The following is a 20,109-nucleotide window of genomic DNA, read 5'->3' on the forward strand; positions in this document are numbered from 1 at the left end:
TCTGAGAGTGGAATATTGCGACTGTGGGCTTGTTCAGAGTCTAGGAGAATATTGTCTGATTGGTATGGGTGAATCCATTTAAATATAAATTGCAATTGATTGGAAAGAAAGTATTGATAAAAATTTGGGGCGTTAAGTCCACCTTGTGTTTTTGGTTGTTGAAGTGTGTTTAGTTTGATTCTTGGTGGTTTATTTTTCCAATAAAATTTGATGATTATTGAGTCGAGTGAATTAAACCAGGAAGTTGTTGGGTGAGTGGGTATCATGGAAAAAAGGTAATTGACCTTAGGGAGGATAGACATTTTAACTGTAGCTATTCGACCAATAAGAGATAATGGAAGATTCATCCATCGATGTATATTGTCTGTTATGGTTTTGAGTAGTGGGGTGTAATTGAGAGTAAATAACTCAGACAGTTTGGAGGAAATGTTAACACCCAGATAAGTGATATGAGATGTGCAGATGGGGATTGGGGGTGGGTTAGTTGTCATATCCCAGCTATTATTGCATATTGGGAGAATGGATGATTTTTGCCAATTGATTGAGTAGTCAGATATATTAGAAAAGATTTCTATGAGGTGAATAGTTTCACTTAGTGAGCTGTGGGGCTTCTGTAAAAATAGTAAAATATCATCTGCATACAGAGAGATTTTATGATGAGTATTGTTTGTTTGGATACCGATTATTGAATTATTTTGCCGTATGGCTGCTGCAAGTGGTTCTATAAAGATAGTAAATAGATATGGAGAGAGTGGGCATCCTTGTCTACATCCCCTGTGTAATGTGAATCTTTGTGATATTAATCCATTAGTAGTTACCGTGGCTGTTGGTGAAGTGTAAAGAATTTTAACCCAGTCAATGAATAACTCTCCAAATCCAAATTTCTGTAAAGTGGATATGAGGAAGGACCAATTTACTTTGTCAAATGCTTTTTCTGCGTCTAAGCTGATGATGATTGTTTCTAGTTTTTGTTGTATTGAGTAGTCAATTAGATTGAAAAGTCTGCGTGTATTATTTGATGAATGTCTGCCTTTTATGAATCCGGTTTGATCAGGGTGAATTATGGATGGGATAATTTCGTCAAGTCTGTGTGCGAGGGTTTTTGTAATAATTTTAAGATCGACATTTAGGAGAGATATAGGTCGGTAGCTAGATGGTAGAGTTGGGTCTTTATTTGGTTTCAGAATGAGTGAGATTGAAGCACTGTTCATGTGGTCCGGGATTATTGAGCATTGTTTTATTTCTAAGACTAATCTCTGAAATAAAGGGTTGAGTATGGTCCAAAAATGTTTATAGAACTCAGCAGGGAAGCCATCTGGCCCGGGTGACTTATTATTGGGCATGTTCATGAGGGATGTTAAAAGTTCTTTTTCTGATATTGGTATTTCAAGTGAATTCATTTGGGCTTGGTTAAGGTGTGGCAAGTGGATATTATCTAGAAAGGAGTGTATATGTTCTTGTTTGTTTTCTTTTGTTGATGAATATAAATTTGTATAAAAGGTTCTGAAGATATTGTTTATATGTTCTGGTGATTGGGTTGGCCTCCCTGTTGAGTCTTTTATAGAGGCTATTGTAAATCTTTCTTTATTTTGTTTGATTTTATTAGCTAGATATTTACCTGATTTGTTATTATGGTGGAACTGTTCTTGACGGAGTTGTTGGATTTTAAATTGTGTTTTTTTATTAATAATTTCATTTAATTCCATTTTGTATTTTCTTATTTCGTTTTCAAATTCATCTTGAGGGTTGTTTGCATGTAATGTTTCAAGTTGTTTTATTTTATGTTCTAGTTCTGTTTCATGTTTGGCCTCTTTTTTCTTTTTATAAGAGGAATACGAAATTGTTACACCTCTTAGTACAGCTTTTCCTGCTTGCCAGAGAATTGATGGGGATGAATTTGGAGAGTCATTCATTTCCAGATAGGATGCCCACTCTCTTTTAATAAGGGTATTAAACTGAGTATCATTGAGTAGGGAAGTGTTGAAACGCCATCTGTTCTTAGGGTTTGGTTTGTCAAGGAGTAGTGTAAAAGTGACTGGGGCATGATCGCTGATGATAATAGGATGTATTTGTGTGTTTGTAATGTTGGGTAGAAGTGAATTACTAAAAAGAAAATAATCAATGCGGCTGTAAGATTTGTGAACTGGTGAGTAAAATGTGAATTCTCTTGCTGATGGGTGTTGTAATCGCCAGCCATCACAAAGACCAAAATCACCCATGAATTGGTTTATGGTAACGGTTGACTGTGAGATGCGGTTGTTAGTGTTACTTCTGTCAATAGATGGGTTGATAACGGAGTTGAAGTCTCCTCCTATAATAATAGGTAGGTCGAAAGTTGTGGTTAAGGTAGTAAAGATGGTATGGAAGAAATCTGGATTATCTATATTGGGTCCATATAAGTTGCATATTGTTAGAGGTTGATTGTTAATTGTTATGTTAATAATAATATAGCGACCTTCAGAGTCTGCAATGGTTGTATTATGAGTGAATGAGATATTTTTTTTAATTATTATGGAGACTCCTCTTTGTTTACTATTGTATGTAGCTGAAAATGGTTGGTGAAAATGTTTAAAGTGTAGTGCGTTTTTGTCAGATGGGGATAGATGAGTTTCTTGCAATAAGCAAATGTCTGCTAGTTTGGAAATGTGATTTAATATTTTTGTTTTTTTTGCCTGTGAGCCGACTCCCCGGACGTTCCAGGATAGGAATTTTAATGTAGGCATCAAAGTGTTATTGTTAATGTAAGTTCTGTTAATTTCTGTGTGTGAGTAGGTGACAATAAAACAGGTGGTGAACAGATAAGGGGAAGCATAACATTAACCCTTCGGTTTTGTTGACCTCACGCTTTTTACTTTAGTGTTCCCGGTCTTTAGAGACCGGTCTGTTTTAACACACAAAAATTTTTTTCACCACCTTGCAAACATAGGCATAACATGTGTGTGTCTGTAGGTGTGTGTGTAGGTGTGTCTGTGTGTGTGTGTAGGTGTGTGTGTGTGTGTGTAGGTGTGTGTGTGTGCGTGTCTGTGTGTGTTTAGGTGTGTGTGTGTGTGTGTGTGTGTGTGTTTAGGTGTGTGTGTAGGTGTGTGAGTGAGTGAGTGTGTGTGTGTGTGTGTGTGTGTGTGTGTGTGTGTGTGTGTGTGTGTGTGTGTGCACGCGCGCATGTGAATTCATGCACATGAGTGGCATGTCACACTCAGATCAGAGTGTGCCTTGCAAACATAGGCATAACGTGTGTGTGTCTGTGTCTGTAGGTGTGTGTGTAGGTGTGTCTGTGTGTGTAGGTGTGTGTGTGTGTGTGAGTGAGTGAGTGTGTGTGTGTCTGTGTGTGTTTAGGTGTGTGTGTAGGTGTGTGAGTGAGTGAGTGTGTGTGTGTGCGCGTGTGTGTGTGTGTGTGTGTGTGTGTGAATTCATCACACTCAGATCAGAGTGTGCCTTGCAAACATAGGCATAACATGTGTGTGTGTCTGTGTCTGTAGGTGTGTGTGTGTATGTGTGTCTGTGTGTGTGTCTGTGTGTGTGTCTGTGTGTGTAGGTGTGTGTGTGTGTGTGAATTCATGCACATGAGTGGCATGTCACACTCAGATCAGAGGGGCCTTGCAAACATAGGCATAACATGTGTGTGTGTGTCTGTATGTGTGTAGGTGTGTGTGTGAGTGAGCGAGTGAGTGAGCGAGCGAGTGAGTGTCTGTGTGTGTGTGTGTGAATTCATCACACTCAGATCAGAGTGTGCCTTGCAAACATAGGCATAACGTGTGTGTGTCTGTGTCTGTAGGTGTGTGTGTATGTGTGTCTGTGTGTGTAGGTGTGTGTGTGTGTGAATTCATGCACATGAGTGGCATGTCACACTCAGATCAGAGGGGCCTTGCAAACATAGGCATAACATGTGTGTGTGTGTCTGTGTCTGTGTGTGTAGGTGTGTCTGTATATGTGTGTGTCTGTATATGTGTGTGTCTGTATGTGTGTAGGTGTGTGTGTGAGCGAGTGAGTGAGTGAGCGAGTGAGTGAGCGAGCGAGCGAGTGTCTGTGTGTGTATAGGTGTGTGTGTGTGTGTCTGTGTGTGTTTAGGTGTGTCTGTGTGTGTTTAGGTGTGTGTGTGTGTAGGTGTGTGTGTGTGTAGGTGTGTGTGTGTAGGTGTGTGTGTGTGTGTTTAGGTGTGTGTATAGGTGTGCGTGTGTGTGTGAGAGAGCGAGTGTGTGTGTGTGTGTAGGTGTGTGTCTGTGGGTGTGTGTGTGTGTGTGTGTGTCTGTGTGTGTGTGTCTGTGTGTGTCTGTGTGTGTAGGTGTGTGTCTGTGTGTGTGGGTGTGTGTCTGTGTGTGTGTCTGTGTGTGTAGGTGTGTGTGTAGGTGTGTGAGTGTGTATGGGGATGTTTTCTGTCTGATAGATGAATATATTCTGAATACCCATTCATTTCCTGTGACGGTCACGCTTGACCGGCAACAACACAGATGTAAAACGTTGGTTTAAAACACTCAAAATTCAATGAAAAAGATGATCATCACTTTTATATGTTCCAGTGCATAGTGTGGAGGATGGCATAAGGCCTTGCAGCAATCAGATGTAAAACACAATATTTATGAGTGGTTTAAGTTGTAAATCGGTCAGATTTGACCCGAACACGACAGGAGGGTTAAATAAACAGAAAAGGATAAGTGTAGGGGGGTGAGACATTTTGAGGTGGGGGATCATAGGGATCACAGCTATTTTAGAAAATAATATCATAAACTTGCATGGAAGCTTTTCCGTATGGTGTCTCTCCAAGGATTTCATACTCTATATGTTATTAATATCACATGACAGGCATGTGCATGAGCATAAAACCAGAGAACAAAAATGTCAGCATCACAATTACTGTTTGCGAACTTTGAGTTGGCTGTGGCTTTTTTACGGGATGCTGTCATATGCTAAAAAAACCGACTTTGAATAATGGAAAATTCTTCTCGAAAGATCATATTTGTGCTCCAAGGACTGAATGACACAAATACCAACAAACAAATTTACTTTGCATTTGGTCTCTTGATTTACCTTTTCACTCTCTTTGCAAATTTTACACTAATAATTGCAATTGCTTTAGATAAAATGTTACATGAGCCATTGTATCTGTTTGTATGCAACTTGTTTGTTAATGGAATATATGGTGCTTCTGCTTTCTATCCAAAGATCCTTCTAGATTTGTTACTAGACTCTAATGTTATTTCATTTATTGGATGCATGACACAGTTATTTGCAGTTTACTCTTATGCATTTTGTGAATTCACATGTCTTACAGTGATGGCATATGACAGGTATGTAGCAATTTGTAAACCTTTGGAGTATCATTCCATTATAACGAACAGGAAGGTGGGAGAATTGCTGGTTTGTACCTGGCTTTATGTTTTACTAGAGACACTTATTGGGATTACACTGACAGCCCAACTTCCCTTCTGTGGTAACAACATTGACAAAACTTTTTGCTCTAACTGGGAGGTTGTGAAACTGTCATGCACAGATGTAACTGTGAATAATGTGTATGGATACTTTACGATACTTTCTCATTTTTCCCAAGCTGTGCTCATTGTTGTGTCATATATTTACATAATCAGAGCTTCTTTGCGGTCCAAGACAGAGTGGATTAAATTCATGCAGACATGTGTTCCCCACTTAATTACCCTCATAAACGTTACCATTTCCTTGCTCTTTGATGGCTTATATTCTCGCTATGGCAAAAGTGACGGATCACAAGCTGTTCGCAATATTTTGGGTATGGAGTATCTCATTGTTCCTCCTCTCCTAAACCCCTTAATATACGGACTGAAAGTGACCCAGATACGTCACAGCTTTCTAAAACTGTGTGGCTATAATGCTAAAGCACCAAGACAGAGGTGAGATTAGTTCCAGTACTAGTTCTATTTTGATGCAGGTGCATAATAAACAGTGACTTTGTTTTAGCAGAACACGGTTATGATGTTTTCTGGTAAGAACATACAGTATTTGCTTTGTCTCATAAATGTCATGCTATAAGAGCTTTTCAAATTTGAATCCTATAATGTCTCTTCTTTAAAAACTGCTGGGGCCAGAGGTCTTCATAAGATTTGTCAAATGACTCTTATCTTAGTCTCCAGAACTAGGAAAACCACTGTAACTTCTGTTAAATAAATGTGTAGTTTTTTTTTTTTACTTTCTTTTCTATGTAATGAATAACTGGTGATTTAGGCACCTCTCTAAATTCTAAAAGTAACTTTCTTTTATAATAAGCTTCTTGCTAGTTTAGATATAGCCTCTGGTGTAAACTTTCTATGAACTCCAAAAACAAACATGTATTTTTATTTTAAAGCTAGTTTTTTTTTTGCCTTGTTTGTTCAGTAAGTTCTTAGAAACACAGTGTTCAAACACAGTATCTGTCTATCTATTTATCCATCCATCCATCCATACATCTTAAAAAAAAATAGGTAGAGTACCAAGCAAAAGTACAGTACAAGTAATAAACATTCAAGAAATCATAATACACATCAGTTAAAATAATATGTATCTAGCAATTAAAGTTTGTGAACACACTTGAATTGTCTTACCTAAGCCTATTGTAACAATAAAAACTGTCACATTGCTAACTAAGAATCACTATAGTTATCATTATGATGTGCATATGAAGTGATTTGTATCATAATTTGATAATCATGTTAAATTTGTATACATTAAAAGTCAAATTAGTTTCAAATGACGGATGGAGGAATGAAAAAGGTAGAAGTAATAGATGAGGGTCATCAACAAAATACAGCAGCTTACTTGCAGTTCGGGATCAGCTGTCTTTTTTTAACTAGTATTTGTCTATATCTTGAAAATTAAGGGATTTATAAAATCACCTATGAGTGTATGTACAGACGAGTGTGCTGTCACAATGAAATGCAGTTTGGTGACACAGATGACAGATTGACAATTTGTGCATAAAATCAATGTCCAGATATGCTCAGATAATATTAACATCAAAGACTTTATTTCCATTTACTTTTTTTGTTTGTTTTTGGAGATCCTTATCTCCAATGTTATACCTGAATGTTAGTTTTGTCTATCGTAGGAAAAACATAAGTGTGCATAATTATTAAGTTAAATGTTAAGTTTCCATATTGTGCAATCTGTGCAATGAGAAAACACACACATGATCACTAGGATGCTGTGGTACACACATGCCCAGAGCGGTAGATAGCCCTAGCCTGCCACCCAGGAAGCAGCTGGGGGTTTATTGTCTTGTTCAAAGCTACTTCAGTCATGGTCTAGGGCAGGGGTGGCCAACCCGTCAGAGACCAGGAGGGACTTTTTTTTACTGTTACAGCAAAAAAAATGTTAGAAGAAATTAAAGTAAAATAACATAAAATGTAAAAAAAAGTAAAGTAAACAATATAATAAAAAAGTAAATAAATAAATAAAACTAATTAAAATAGCAGATCTAAAGAGGAAGTAAATATAAGAAGATAAAAATAAAATATTAAAATTAAAGATAAAAAGAAATAATTAAATAAAGTGACAAATTATAAAATAATAGACTAGAGTTTCTTAACTAAAAGCAGATCTAAACAGAAATGTTTTGAGACTGTTCTTGAAACTATTCAGGGATGAAATGGCTCTGAGCTCTTCAGGAAGAGAATTCCAGAGCTTTGGGCCATAGTGGCTAAAAGCACCCTCGCCAATCTTTAATCGGCATCTAGGAATCACCAGTAGATTACTGTTTGAAGACCTCAGAGACCTGACTGGAACATATCTAACCATCATTTCACTGAGGTAAAGAGGGGCCAGACCATGAAGACATTTAAAAACCATGACTAGAACCTTAAAATCTATCCTAAAGCTGACAGGTAACCAGTGCAGTGAGTGGAGTGCAGGTGTAATATGATCTCCCTTTCTCCTGCGGGTCAGAACCCTTGCAGCCGCATTCTGAACTCTCTGTAGGTGCGAAATAGAGCTCTTTGGAAGAGCAGATAGAACAGCGTTACAATAATCTAGCCTTGATGTGATAAATGCATGGACAAGTTTTTCACTGTCAGCAGGAGTGAGCATATCTCGGACCTTAGCAATGTTTCGAAGGTGAAAATAAGCTGTCTTGCATGTAGTCATGATGTGTGATTTGAAGCTGAGCTCATTATCAAAGATGACGCCCAGGTTCTTAACACATTGTCTGGCATTCAGATTCATTTGATTTAAATAGGTCTGGACATCATTCTTTTGTGAATCACTGCCAAGAACAAGAACCTCTGTCTTCTGTTTATTTAATTGCAGAAAATTGTCAGACATCCATGTCTGTATATTATCTATGCAGTCAAACAGTGAGCAAATTGATTTTAGGGCCTTAGGTTCTAGAGAAATGTAAAGTTGAGTGTCATCTGCATATTGATGATAACTAATACTATGTTTATTAATGATATGTGGTAACGGAAGCATATATAGGTTGAATAGTAACGGCCCAAGAATTGATCCTTGGGGGACGCCACAAGTTATTTTTTGACGTGTGGAGGAAGAGGTACCTAATGCTACATAGTAATCACGCCCAGTTAGGTACGATCTAAACCAGTCTAAGACTAAGCCACTAAGGCCTACCCAACTCTGTAGTCGATCAAGAAGAATTTCATGATCAACCGTGTTAAAAGCGGTGCTTAAATCCAGCAGAAAAAGGACTGAGAGTTTGCCTGCATCCTTATTCAATCTCAAGTCATTTACTACCTTTACTAGGGCTGTTTCAGTGCTGTGGAGAGCTCTGAAACCAGATTGAAAAGTGTCATTTATTTGATTTACTTTTACATAATCATTCAACTGGATTGACAACTTTTTCAATGATTTTGCTAAGAAAGGAAAGGTTAGATATAGGTCGATAATTATTGAGAATTGTGGGATCAAGATTTCTGTTCTTTAATAGTGGTTTAACCATTGCTGTTTTAAAAAAGTTAGGGAATTCACCCAATTGCAGAGACTGATTAACAATCGTTAGAACTTCATTTGCTAATGAGCTCAGAACCTGCTTGAAAAAGCATGTAGGTAAAGGGTCCAGTTCACAAGTAGAGGATTTTAGTGATGAAATCACATCAAGTAGTGTTACCATGTCAACTTCTTGGAAATAAGACATATTAAAGTTAGGCTGAGTAACTGATATAAGGGTTGATAGTCTATTAGTGCTTGTTGCTATGTTCTGCCTTATACTAGTAATCTTGTCCCTAAAAAATATAGCAAACTCATCACATTTTTCAACTGAAACAGTCTCAGGGAAGACACAGGAGGTGGGGTTTACTAGCTGATCTATATTCTCCACGAGAAATGGAGCATTCAAATAATAGCCAACCGAAAAACAACTGCAAAGCAGTCAACTTAGCAAGGCCCAGAAACAAGGACGAAATAAGGTCCAATGTTGAGCTTCCAGCGGGGCAATGTGCAGCACTGGACCGAACGACCTGCGGGTATAAAAAGGGTGCACAACATAATGGGGAACAGGTGCTAGTATTCTGGTGATTGGGATGGAAGGAGTGACTTGGTGCTCAGGGGCGTGTGTTGTAAGGCAGTGTGAGCTGAGACACGTGCCCTCTGGCGGTGACCCGGCCTCCTCACTGTGACAAATACAATATTAAAAATATACACAATGGTGGTAACTGAGATGGGTTCTATATTTATTTTTAAAATGTTGTTGTTGCAGCCATTAGATCGAAATATGCCAGTACCAGGTAACAGTAAACAGGGATGGGTGTGATGGGTGGTAGTGTGAACAATGATGATAACGATTATGTAGGCCTATGTATCCACCTACATGTGGATAAAAATCTGTCACCACACATATTTCACTTACTCTGTTGACTGAGAAGCAAAGATGGCAAAGGTTTACAGCACACATAACTCTTGATCAGAGTAATGACTCTGAAATCTCTTCTGGTAAGATTTCCTAAATGTCCTATTTTTGTTTGCCGGTTTTGGCTATTGTGTTTTTGGAAGAGACACACTGCAAAAAGTACCATCTTGATAAGTTAAAATTGTTCAAGAATATTATTCTGTTTCAAGTAGCTGAGGGTTTTTTGTATAAATTTACATAAAAATATGTTTACCTATTGGCAGTTTTTCAAAAGACAAAAACTACTTAAAATAAGGTTTTAAAAAATAAGCTTTTTTGACTAATCAATGTGTCACATTTTGCAGTGTGAAAACAATCCTATATTTGTACAAAGGAGGCATACTTGAGATGTTTTGCAATTATAATTCAAATATTATGTTTGTGTCAATGTCACATTATTTCAATCTTTCACTAATCAAATCTCAAACATATGGTCCTGTAGATGAGGAGACTTCATCACCTCCAGAAAAGAGAGGTCACATGGAGACACACGAGTGGCTAACAGAGACGCCAAAAAGCATCTGCAACTGCAACTACCCCACCTCAACCTGCATCCCCTGTGCAACCTTCTTTTCCTCCTTGCAACAGTTCTGTCCCATCTTCTGGTCCTTCCTCTGCACAACACATTGAAAGGCCTTCACATGCTCTTGACAATGAATGTAGATGCAGCGACATCTAATGGCAAATACAGAGAAAAAGTGAATTAGGAAAATCAGAGCAAGCAAGAGAAAACAAGGAGGGTACTTAAGATCAGAGCACCATCAGTTTCTCAGTGCTCACTCTCAAGACCAACCTGATTTATTGATCAGGTTGACTCTAACTTCATTTTAAATATGTGCTGTTTTACTTATTCTCAAATCTCAAATCGTATATGAAAAAGAATCTTCCATAAAAATGGCAAGTGGTAACAGGTTTTGGGGCAGAATGCACACTAATGTCCATTGCTTGAATTATGTATTTTAAAGACTTTAAAATAGCTTATCTAGTTTTGATATACTGAATACAAGTGATGGAAAATTCCTCTGCATTGTTCATGTTTGTGCTTCATGGACTTAACGATACAAGGACAAGCACACACATGTACTTTGGATTTTGTCTTGTTTTCTATATTGCAACGGTGTTGGTCAATTTATTACTAATTATAACAGTTATTCTGGACCAGACTCTTCATGAACCTATGCATCTGTTTATATGCAGTTTGTTTGTTAATGGAATATGTGGTGCTTCTGCTTTCTATCCAAAGATCCTTGCTGATCTTTTATCAGATTCCCATGTTATTTCATATACAGCATGCATGACACAAATTTGGGCAATTTATTCTTATGCCTTGTATGAATTCACATGTCTAACAGTCATGGCATATGATCGATATGTAGCTATTTGTAAACCTTTAGAATATCTGTGTATTATGACCCACCAGAAGGTTGTAAAACTGCTTATTTTTATCTGCCTCTTGTCCATACTAGAGTCAGTACTTGGAACGGCACTGACAATCCGGCTACCCTTATGTGGTAATGACATTGACAAGCTGTACTGCTCTAATTGGGAGGTTGTTAAACTCTCTTGCACAGATGTGATTGTGAATAACCTGTACGGATACTTTCTAATACTCTCTCATTTTTCTCAAACTGTGCTCATCATTGTGTCATATATTCATATCATCAGAGCTTGTTTACAGTCCAAGTCAGGGAAGGTTAAGTTCATGCAGACATGTTTCCCCCACTTAATCACTTTAACCAATTTCGCTCTTTCTCTACTCTTTGATCTCATGTATTCTCGCTATGGCAAAAGCCAGGGGCTACAAGCTCTGCGCAATATCTTGGGTATAGAGTATCTTGTTGTACCTCCTCTCCTAAACCCGATAATATACGGACTGAATTTATCCCAGATACGGCAACAGTTTTTAAAAATGTTCAGACAAAATCTGGTTTGGGTCTCACAACATTGAGCCAGAGCTGATTTTGGGGTTTTGTGTACCATCAGATGTTATAATGAGAATGTGATCCAATTGCTTGTATTATTAAGCTCATTATCATCATATTACTTAGTTGTGTCAGTCATTGGGTGATCAACTTTGTCTTTTGCCTTTTAATTCTTGAATGAATTTGTACAGAATGCTGCTAACTAGGAGAATAGCCAGCAGCTGTAAGCTATTTACTGAACACTATGTCTTTGTCTCTGTGGGTGTTTCAGTTGAATTTTTTTTTCAGTGCCATTATGAAAATAGCTTTTGCTTAATTTGAACATTAAAGTGCTAAAGCAATTTCTGTTTTAAAAAACGACTTAAACGGAACTTTCACTTATCAGTGGTGTATTGTACAAAAGTCTAGGATAGTTGTGCAAGGGCGGCTTGACCAAGACTGATCAGCATAGTTGGTTGCACGTTTGCTGAGCCAGGATGAAAAGGTATGGCTATGTCAAGTTAGGGATAGATAATAAGTATGTGTTCATAGCATTCTTAAATAGACCTCGACACTGCCCACAGAATCACAGATGGGAAAATGGATAATGGGTGTCTTACTTCAAAGTGGCTGAACAACAGCTTTTCATGGAGATTTATGAAGTGGTTAAACACATAATAAGAAAAAAAGGCAGTACTGTTGCTATAAATAATCCTTCAGTCAACCTTTTACACTAGCTATGACCAGTACACAGCATCACAGTGGTAATGGTTAAGGCAAGAAATAAAATATGCTCGGGGCCTGTTTTGGGTCTCCTTGCCATGAAGTTAAACTGCAGTTTCTACCTAGAAAAAGTACTAACTAAAGTGTTCTTGCTATATCACACAACGTAGACCAGTAGAAAATTATTACTCAGCACTATATTTTTACTCAACAGTATTAATACAACCTAGAAGGTTCTAGGGTCTAGAATGGAGTTCTTGACAAAATCAGCTTTGAATAGAGGCAGCTTTAGATTAACATAAAATAGTTTATTATCCTACACATGAGAGTAGACTTTCATTGTCACTGAAATTTTGTGGATATACAAACAACTTCCACAGTGAGTCTCGACTGTTGTGAAATAATGACTTGCCACACATCATTCCTGTGGTAAAATATGTTACAAGCCAGTATAGCTTAAGCGCGTAACAGAAAGAAAGTAAATTGTGTACTAAGGTAAAGGAAAATTGCTGTAATAGTAGAAGATCATGGAAGCCTGATAAATAACCCACAAATTGCTCCAGCACTGATAAATGAGTAGATATATTGTTCACAAACTACAGCAACAATAGAAACAATAGCAACAACACAAAGCATGAAGTGAGGCTCTCCTTAAGCCTGGTTTATACTTGACGCGCCGCGAGCGGCGCGAGGGTCCGCGCGGCGAAAATGACGTAATCGCTGTGGCTCCGCCCGTGCGCGAGGGCCTCGCGCGCTGTCGCGGCGCGAGGTCGTGCACCTCTCGAATTTTGTGCGCCGCGCTTCAGCGCGATCAACAAAGTCATGTTTGCAGGGTTCATACACCTTTACAACGTGGAATTAAAGCATTTGTACGGCACTTTCAAGGTCCATTTCAATATTTTCCAGCACGATAAACATAATTAAGTTAAATATTAATACATATACTCGAAATGATTCGAAATAATTCCCTTTTTTATCACATTATTTAATGGTGGTTTATTTTCAAAACGCCCAATCTTAACGTCTTCACGTTCTCTCATGTTTCGTCCTGGAATTACAAGAGGCTCGTATTTGTTAACGTAATTTCAACATTTTAATGTACTTTAGCCTAAATTCCAGCACTTTTCAAACCTGAAATGAAAACCTTTCGCGAAAGTATAAACGCCTACACCGCTCGCGCAGGGTCGCGCGAGGTGGGCGGAGTCGCGCGCTACGGTCGCTCGCGAAAGTATAAACCAGGCTTTACAGCGTCTCTGGTTGGCGACTTCCACAAAACATGAGAAAAGTGAGTATCACTAGGGGCACACAGAGATATGGGAGACCAACACAGGCAGTGAAACAGAGCACACAAGTGCACCAACAAGCCTAAAGACCTAACAAGACTTTGTCTGTCTAGTTTTCCTAGGCAATTGTCAAAACATTTTCCAAACATATATTTTCCGGGAGGCCGGGATGGGCAGGAACCATGGAATGGTTATGATAGGAGGTAGGTCTGAAGGCTTGGCTACTGCATTGTTCAGAATTCCTCCTAGCTATAGCATGGCCACATAGTCACAATTTTGATATTGAAGTTGTTCAATTGTGCAGGTTATAGGGGTTTAAAAGATACACGTGACTCCATGTCAGACCACAGGGAAATGCACAATGTGAGAGGTATAATTGAAGCCTCCATAATTTGCTGTGCACACTTGCTCTAGAAAACATTTAAGTTCATATGTCACACTTCATTCCACCCTTACTTTGTTATTTTGGGTGCACACCCTCTTCTTCCTGTGGATGGAACAAGATTCAGACAGGAGAATTGTGGTATGTTTGGTCTGTTGAGATGATACTAGTGATGAGTGACTAATCAATCGTATGGCCAGTATTTTAGTAAAATTTTTTACATCAGCATTCAACTGATGGACGATATGAATTACATTTTGTTGCATCTTTACCTGGATGAAATAAGATTGTAATCGAGGCCTCTTGGCTGCAGATATGAGTGGTAAGAGATAATGATATTTCTTAGCTATTTTATTTAGTCTTCTATAATCAATACAAGGGTATAGTCTTCCATTTTTCTTTCTTAGAAAAAGAAACCAGAAGCCAGGAGAGAAGTGGAGGGGCATATAAATGCTTATTTCAAGGTGATGTATTCTTCCATAGACCGTTCTTCCTTTTGGGTGAGGGGGTAGATGCTGGCCTTGGGGATGGTAACGCCTTTGTTTAACTCAGTCATACAGTCATATGGCCAGTGTTGAGGTATCATGGTGGCCTTTTCTCTACTAAACACTGCTCGTAGATCTTTATATTCAGGAGGTATTTCAAATGATACAGCAGTTTCAGGACTTTTCTCTGAAGTAGAAGTAACTCGAACAGTATGGGACACTAACCCTAGTATGGTTCACTCACCATTGCAGATCTGGACCTGGGTTCATTAGAGAACCGCTTAGCAGATCAACGTCTTTTGCAGGGCACTTCAGGGCAACATCTTACCGGATGAACCTCTATACCACAATACAAGAATAAATCATGGTTCAAATGTCTGTAGCGCTCCTCTCAGATTAATCTGGAGAAGTCGCACTGTATAGGCTCCTCAGTGGTGGGACCCTCAGCTCATGTGAAGGTGGTAGGACAGCGCTGCTTATGGCACTTTCTCTCCTTTATACTCCTACATTGCCCTCTGTGGAAGCTCAGTAGTTTATGGCACATGTCTGAACTAGGCCTAATTTGGCACAGTTCCTGTCCATGTACCTAGGCAAACTTTCCACTTAGGGCTGGGAGATGTGCAACTAGACCTTATTTTATAGAGACATTAAATCATGAACTAAATTATAGATTCATCATCAAATAAACAAATTTCCATCACAAATGGTCTCTGTCTCTTTTAAAGTGTTACTTTTTTGGGCAAGGTACCGCCAAACAAGAGAATCACATGTATTAAAGCTGATGTAAGCTATTTGTTTAATTAAGCCACTTTTTATATCCTGTCTGGGTAACTACTTTGAGATCTATCAGGGACTACTGTCACTTAGGGCTACTCCCCCCTCTCCTAGCTGTCACTCCAGTGTCCCTGCTCCTCGTGTCTGTGTTGTTCCTTGCTTGTTACCATAGCTTCCCGCTGTCTGCCACGCCCATGTCGTCATTGTTTTCACCTGTTTCTAGTGTAGTTCCGTGTACTTATAGTCCCTGTGTTTCCCTAGTCCTTGGTCTGTTATTTGTAGTTTATAGTTCCTTTGTGCATCTATGTTCTGTCTTTGCTGCCTTGTGGTAATCGCTATCTCTGTTGTCTGCTCCTTGTTCTGTGTTACTCTGCCTTGTTTCATTACTGTCTGTTTTATCATGCCTCTGTATCTGTCTAATCTGGATGGCTCACCCGTTATGACCCCTGCCTATACCTATGACTTTGACTATGTAATTCCCCTTATTAAATCTTGCTCTCCTCAGCGTTTGTGGCCGCTTCCATGCTCCGTAACGCGCTACACGTTACAACTACAAATTCATGCATTTCAGCTCAGCTGTCTTGATCATTCTGGAAATTGTTATTAATTGTTATTTATGCTTAATAAAACAGCATGAAAATCAATAATTGCCACACAAATTAAAACATTCAGTAATACATGTATTCGTCCGAAATGCATTTAGAATTCTCTTCATGTCTATATGTGAATGCACTACAATGAAACAAAGCTTGTTAAATAGTGCAGAAGTGGTTTTTTAGGGTTATCCACAAGAAACCATTCATTTAGCCCCAATGTGGTCCACAAAAGTGCAGAAGGTGGTTGTAACGTTTCACGGGGGCAGGAGGTAGCAGGAGTGACGCAAGTGCAATATTCAGGGGGGTTTAATAGGAAAGTAACAAACACAAATATAACACAGAGGGCAGAGGGACAATACTAAACAATAGGGAGAGGACACCAACTAAACAGGTAAGCTAACCAACAGGGAAACGTGAATGTATAGACCATAACAACCTGAGAACTATGTAAGCATACGGAGGGGAAGAACATATGATACAGGGATAACACAACCGTAAACTTAAACTAAGCAAACAATGAGACACGGAAGTACAAAAGATTACAGAAGACTAGGGGTATGCACAAGGAAAACATACGCGCTGAACATGGGAAACAAAACAAACGAAGGCTAAGAACGAAGCAGAGAGGGAGAACAAGAACTATAACATAACCAGACTATGAAGCAGGGCAAAAGGAAAAACGAGGGACTTATACACAAGGACAATAGCATGAACGGACCAAAGGCAAAACAGAGGAACAGCGAGGGACTCACGTACAGGGAATAACCGACAAGGGAATGAAACACTCGGGGTTCTTTATACACAGAGACAAGATGGTGAAACGAGACTCAGGTGTGTGGGCACTAACGAGGGGGGCGTGACAGACAGAGGGAGGAACGAATGGGAGTGGGGAGCTAGGCGGGACCAGGGAGGAGGGAGGGGCTGGACGTGACATAACCCCCCCTCAAGGCGTGCAACTCCGGGGCACGCCAACCAGGGAGGGCCAGACAGACGCTGGGGACAGAGACACCACGACACAGAGGGAAACGAGAGGGCGAGGCCGGGGCAGGGACAACAGACACGGGGTAGGACGGACACAACGGCCAGGACACCGGACGCATGGGAGGACCAGGACAAGGAACGGGTGGCGACATGGGAACGGGGCCAGACAAGACAGGACAGGGGGTCGACACAGGGGGCGAGACCAAGGGGGCTGGACAAGACGGGGTCAAGGGCACAGGACTGGACACCAGGGAGGACTGAGGCGCGGAGGCAAACAGGCGGAGGACGACGGAGATGGGGACGGGAACAAAGTGGGTGATGATCTGGGGAACAGAGACAGGGACAGGGACATGAAGGACACCACCAAGGACGGACACAGGGACGGGCACGCGGACGCGGACAGACACGCACACAGGAACGGGGACCAACAGGAAACCAGGAAGGGGACAGGGCAAAAAGGGGAACACAGGTGTGTGCAAAACAGGATCAACCAAGGGGCGAGTATGTACACAGAAAGGCATAGAATTAGTCCCAGGCCCACAGGCGGGCAAAGTAGTCTCTGTAGGGGCTGGCGTATGCTGAGAAGCGTCCTGGGGAATCGGCTGAGCCGGTGGAGTGTCCACGGGAGCCGGGGAAGGGTCCAGGGGTGCCGGCTGGTCCGGCTGAAGGACAGCGGAGACCGGGGAGGCCGGAGGAGGGGCCGCAGGGAACTGGGAGGCCAGGTGACGGGTCGCAGGGAGCGACCAGGCCTGTTGGTCGGCAGCGGGAACAGGCGGAGTCCGCTGGTGGGCAGCGGGAACAGGCGGGGTCCGCTGGCGGGCAGCGGGAACAGGCGGGGTCCGCTGGCGGGCAGCGGGAGCCGCAGCCGGCGCGGGCGACCTCTCCAGGGTCGTGGGGACAGGAACTGGCGTGGACTGCCGACGGGCAGCGGGAACAGGAACTGACGTGGACAACCCCTCCAGGGTCGCGGGGACAGCAGCCGGCGCGGGCGACCTCTCCAGGGTCGCGGGGACAGCAGCCGGCGCGGGCGACCTCTCCAGGGTCGCGGGGACAGGGGTGTCAACAGGGCCTGAGGCAGCTGTGCGGATGACATCGGGGGGTACGGCCGCCGTGTAGACGTCATTGTGGGGCGCGACCGCCGTGCAGACGTCATCGGGGGCTGAGGCAGCAGAGGCGTTGTCGCCGTCTGGAGCAGGCGGGGATGCCGGGCAGGCGTCGCCGCCGTCAGGGACCGGGCTCGCCGGGCAGGCGTCGCCGCCGTCAGGGACTAGGGAGGCCGGGCGGCGGGCCGCAGAGACCGGCCGTCGGGCCGCAGGGACCGGAGGTGCCGCCGGAGTACAGTCATCGGAGAGCGGTGCCGCCGCACTGACGTCATCGGGGGGCGGTGCCGTCGCACTGACGTCATCGGGGGGCGGTGCCGTCGCACTGACGTCATCGGGGGGCGGTGCCGTCGCACTGACGTCATCTGGGGCCGGTGCCGTCGCACTGACGTCATCGGGAGCAGGCGACACCGGGCAGGTCTCACTTGGAACAGGCAGGAATGCAGGGCCGGTGCTGCCTGCAGGAGCCGGAGACGTAGGGACCGCGTCGTCGTCAGGGGTCAGAGCAGCTGGGCCGACGTCGTCGTTGAGGGACGGAGCAGCTGGACCAACGTCACCAGGCAGGGAGGCCGTTGCGCCGACGTCACCGGAGGGCGGGGCCACCGTGCCAACGTCATCTGGGGTCGGGAGCACCGGTGTGGTATCCTCGGAGCCCAGGGACGTAGGGCAGGCGCCGTCCTTGCGGTCCCCGATTCCTCCCACACGGCTGATGGAGTAGGCCTATTGGGGACCGCGGGTTTGGGCACAACCACCCGCAAAAAATCCTTTGGGGAATGCCCCCGCCGCTTGTCCCCCAATCTGATGGGAGGAGGGCCGTATAGTGACTCCAGCGAACCTGGCGCGCATATACTTAAAAAACCCCTCAACAGTTAAGGCTTCAGTCATGCGCTGAGATAATATTAAGTTCGCCCACTCGAGGGCCTTGGCTCTTAGGAGAGAACGCATAAATAAAACCAGTATATCCTCAGGTGGCGGAGGGCAAGTTAACATTCGGATGTAAAGTGTACATTGCATGACAAAGTAGTCAGCAGGCATGGTCTCCCCATCGTACTCCTCAGGGCAGGGGGCCAGCGATGGTAGGGCAATGTATTTTCCCTTCGAGTCCTTGACCAGTAAGGCCTGCAGGTTATCTAGACTGGATAAAAAATAATCACTTTCTCCGGGAACTACGGGATTGCGGGAAGTACATGGTTCTTGCTGCGTCATATTTTTAGGGTCGGTCATTCTGTAACGTTTCACGGGGGCAGGAGGTAGCAGGAGTGACGCAAGTGCAATATTCAGGGGGGTTTAATAGGAAAGTAACAAACACAAATATAACACAGAGGGACAATACTAAACAATAGGGAGAGGACACCAACTAAACAGGTAAGCTAACCAACAGGGAAACGTGAATGTATAGACCATAACAACCTGAGAACTATGTAAGCATACGGAGGGGAAGAACATATGATACAGGGATAACACAACCGTAAACTTAAACTAAGCAAACAATGAGACACGGAAGTACAAAAGATTACAGAAGACTAGGGGTATGCACAAGGAAAACATACGCGCTGAACATGGGAAACAAAACAAACGAAGGCTAAGAAAGAAGCAGAGAGGGAGAACAAGAACTATAACATAACCAGACTATGAAGCAGGGCAAAAGGAAAAACGAGGGACTTATACACAAGGACAATAGCATGAACGGACCAAAGGCAAAACAGAGGAACAGCGAGGGACTCACGTACAGGGAATGACCGACAAGGGAATGAAACACTCGGGGTTCTTTATACACAGAGACAAGACGGTGAAACGAGACTCAGGTGTGTGGGCACTAACGAGGGGGGCGTGACAGACAGAGGGAGGAACGAATGGGAGCGGGGAGCTAGGCGGGACCAGGGAGGAGGGAGGGGCTGGACGTGACAGTGGTTTTTAGGGTTATCCACAAGAACCAATTCATTTAGCACCAAAGTGGTCCAGAATAGTGCAGAAGTGGTTTTTTAGGGTTATCTACAATAACCCATTCATTTAGCACCAAAGTGGTCCACAATAGTGCAGAAGTGGTTT

The 20,109-nt window shown here is 42.3% G+C and overlaps 2 protein-coding genes across 2 annotated transcripts; both read left to right on the top strand.

Moving 5' to 3' along the window:
• The first annotated feature begins 4,920 nt into the window (after nt 1-4,920).
• On the top strand, nt 4,921-5,862 carry LOC143477379 (olfactory receptor 4S1-like). Its single transcript, XM_076975961.1, has one exon. It carries the CDS (start codon nt 4,924-4,926, stop codon nt 5,860-5,862), a length of 939 nt encoding a protein of 312 aa, XP_076832076.1. The 5' UTR covers nt 4,921-4,923.
• A 4,982-nt stretch (nt 5,863-10,844) lies between these two features.
• On the top strand, nt 10,845-11,783 carry LOC143477381 (olfactory receptor 4E1-like). Its single transcript, XM_076975962.1, has one exon. The coding sequence runs from the start codon at nt 10,845-10,847 to the stop codon at nt 11,781-11,783; it is 939 nt and encodes a 312-aa protein (XP_076832077.1).
• Nucleotides 11,784-20,109: the final 8,326 nt, after the last annotated feature.

This window comes from Brachyhypopomus gauderio, chromosome 16, assembly GCF_052324685.1.
Source record: "Brachyhypopomus gauderio isolate BG-103 chromosome 16, BGAUD_0.2, whole genome shotgun sequence".
NCBI lineage: Eukaryota > Metazoa > Chordata > Actinopteri > Gymnotiformes > Hypopomidae > Brachyhypopomus > Brachyhypopomus gauderio.

Bases quoted from the DNA above. Each gene is read 5' to 3' on its own strand.
- LOC143477379 (XM_076975961.1), top strand. From the start codon at position 4,924: ATGGAAAATTCTTCTCGAAAGATCATATTTGTGCTCCAAGGACTGAAT.
- LOC143477381 (XM_076975962.1), top strand. From the start codon at position 10,845: ATGGAAAATTCCTCTGCATTGTTCATGTTTGTGCTTCATGGACTTAAC.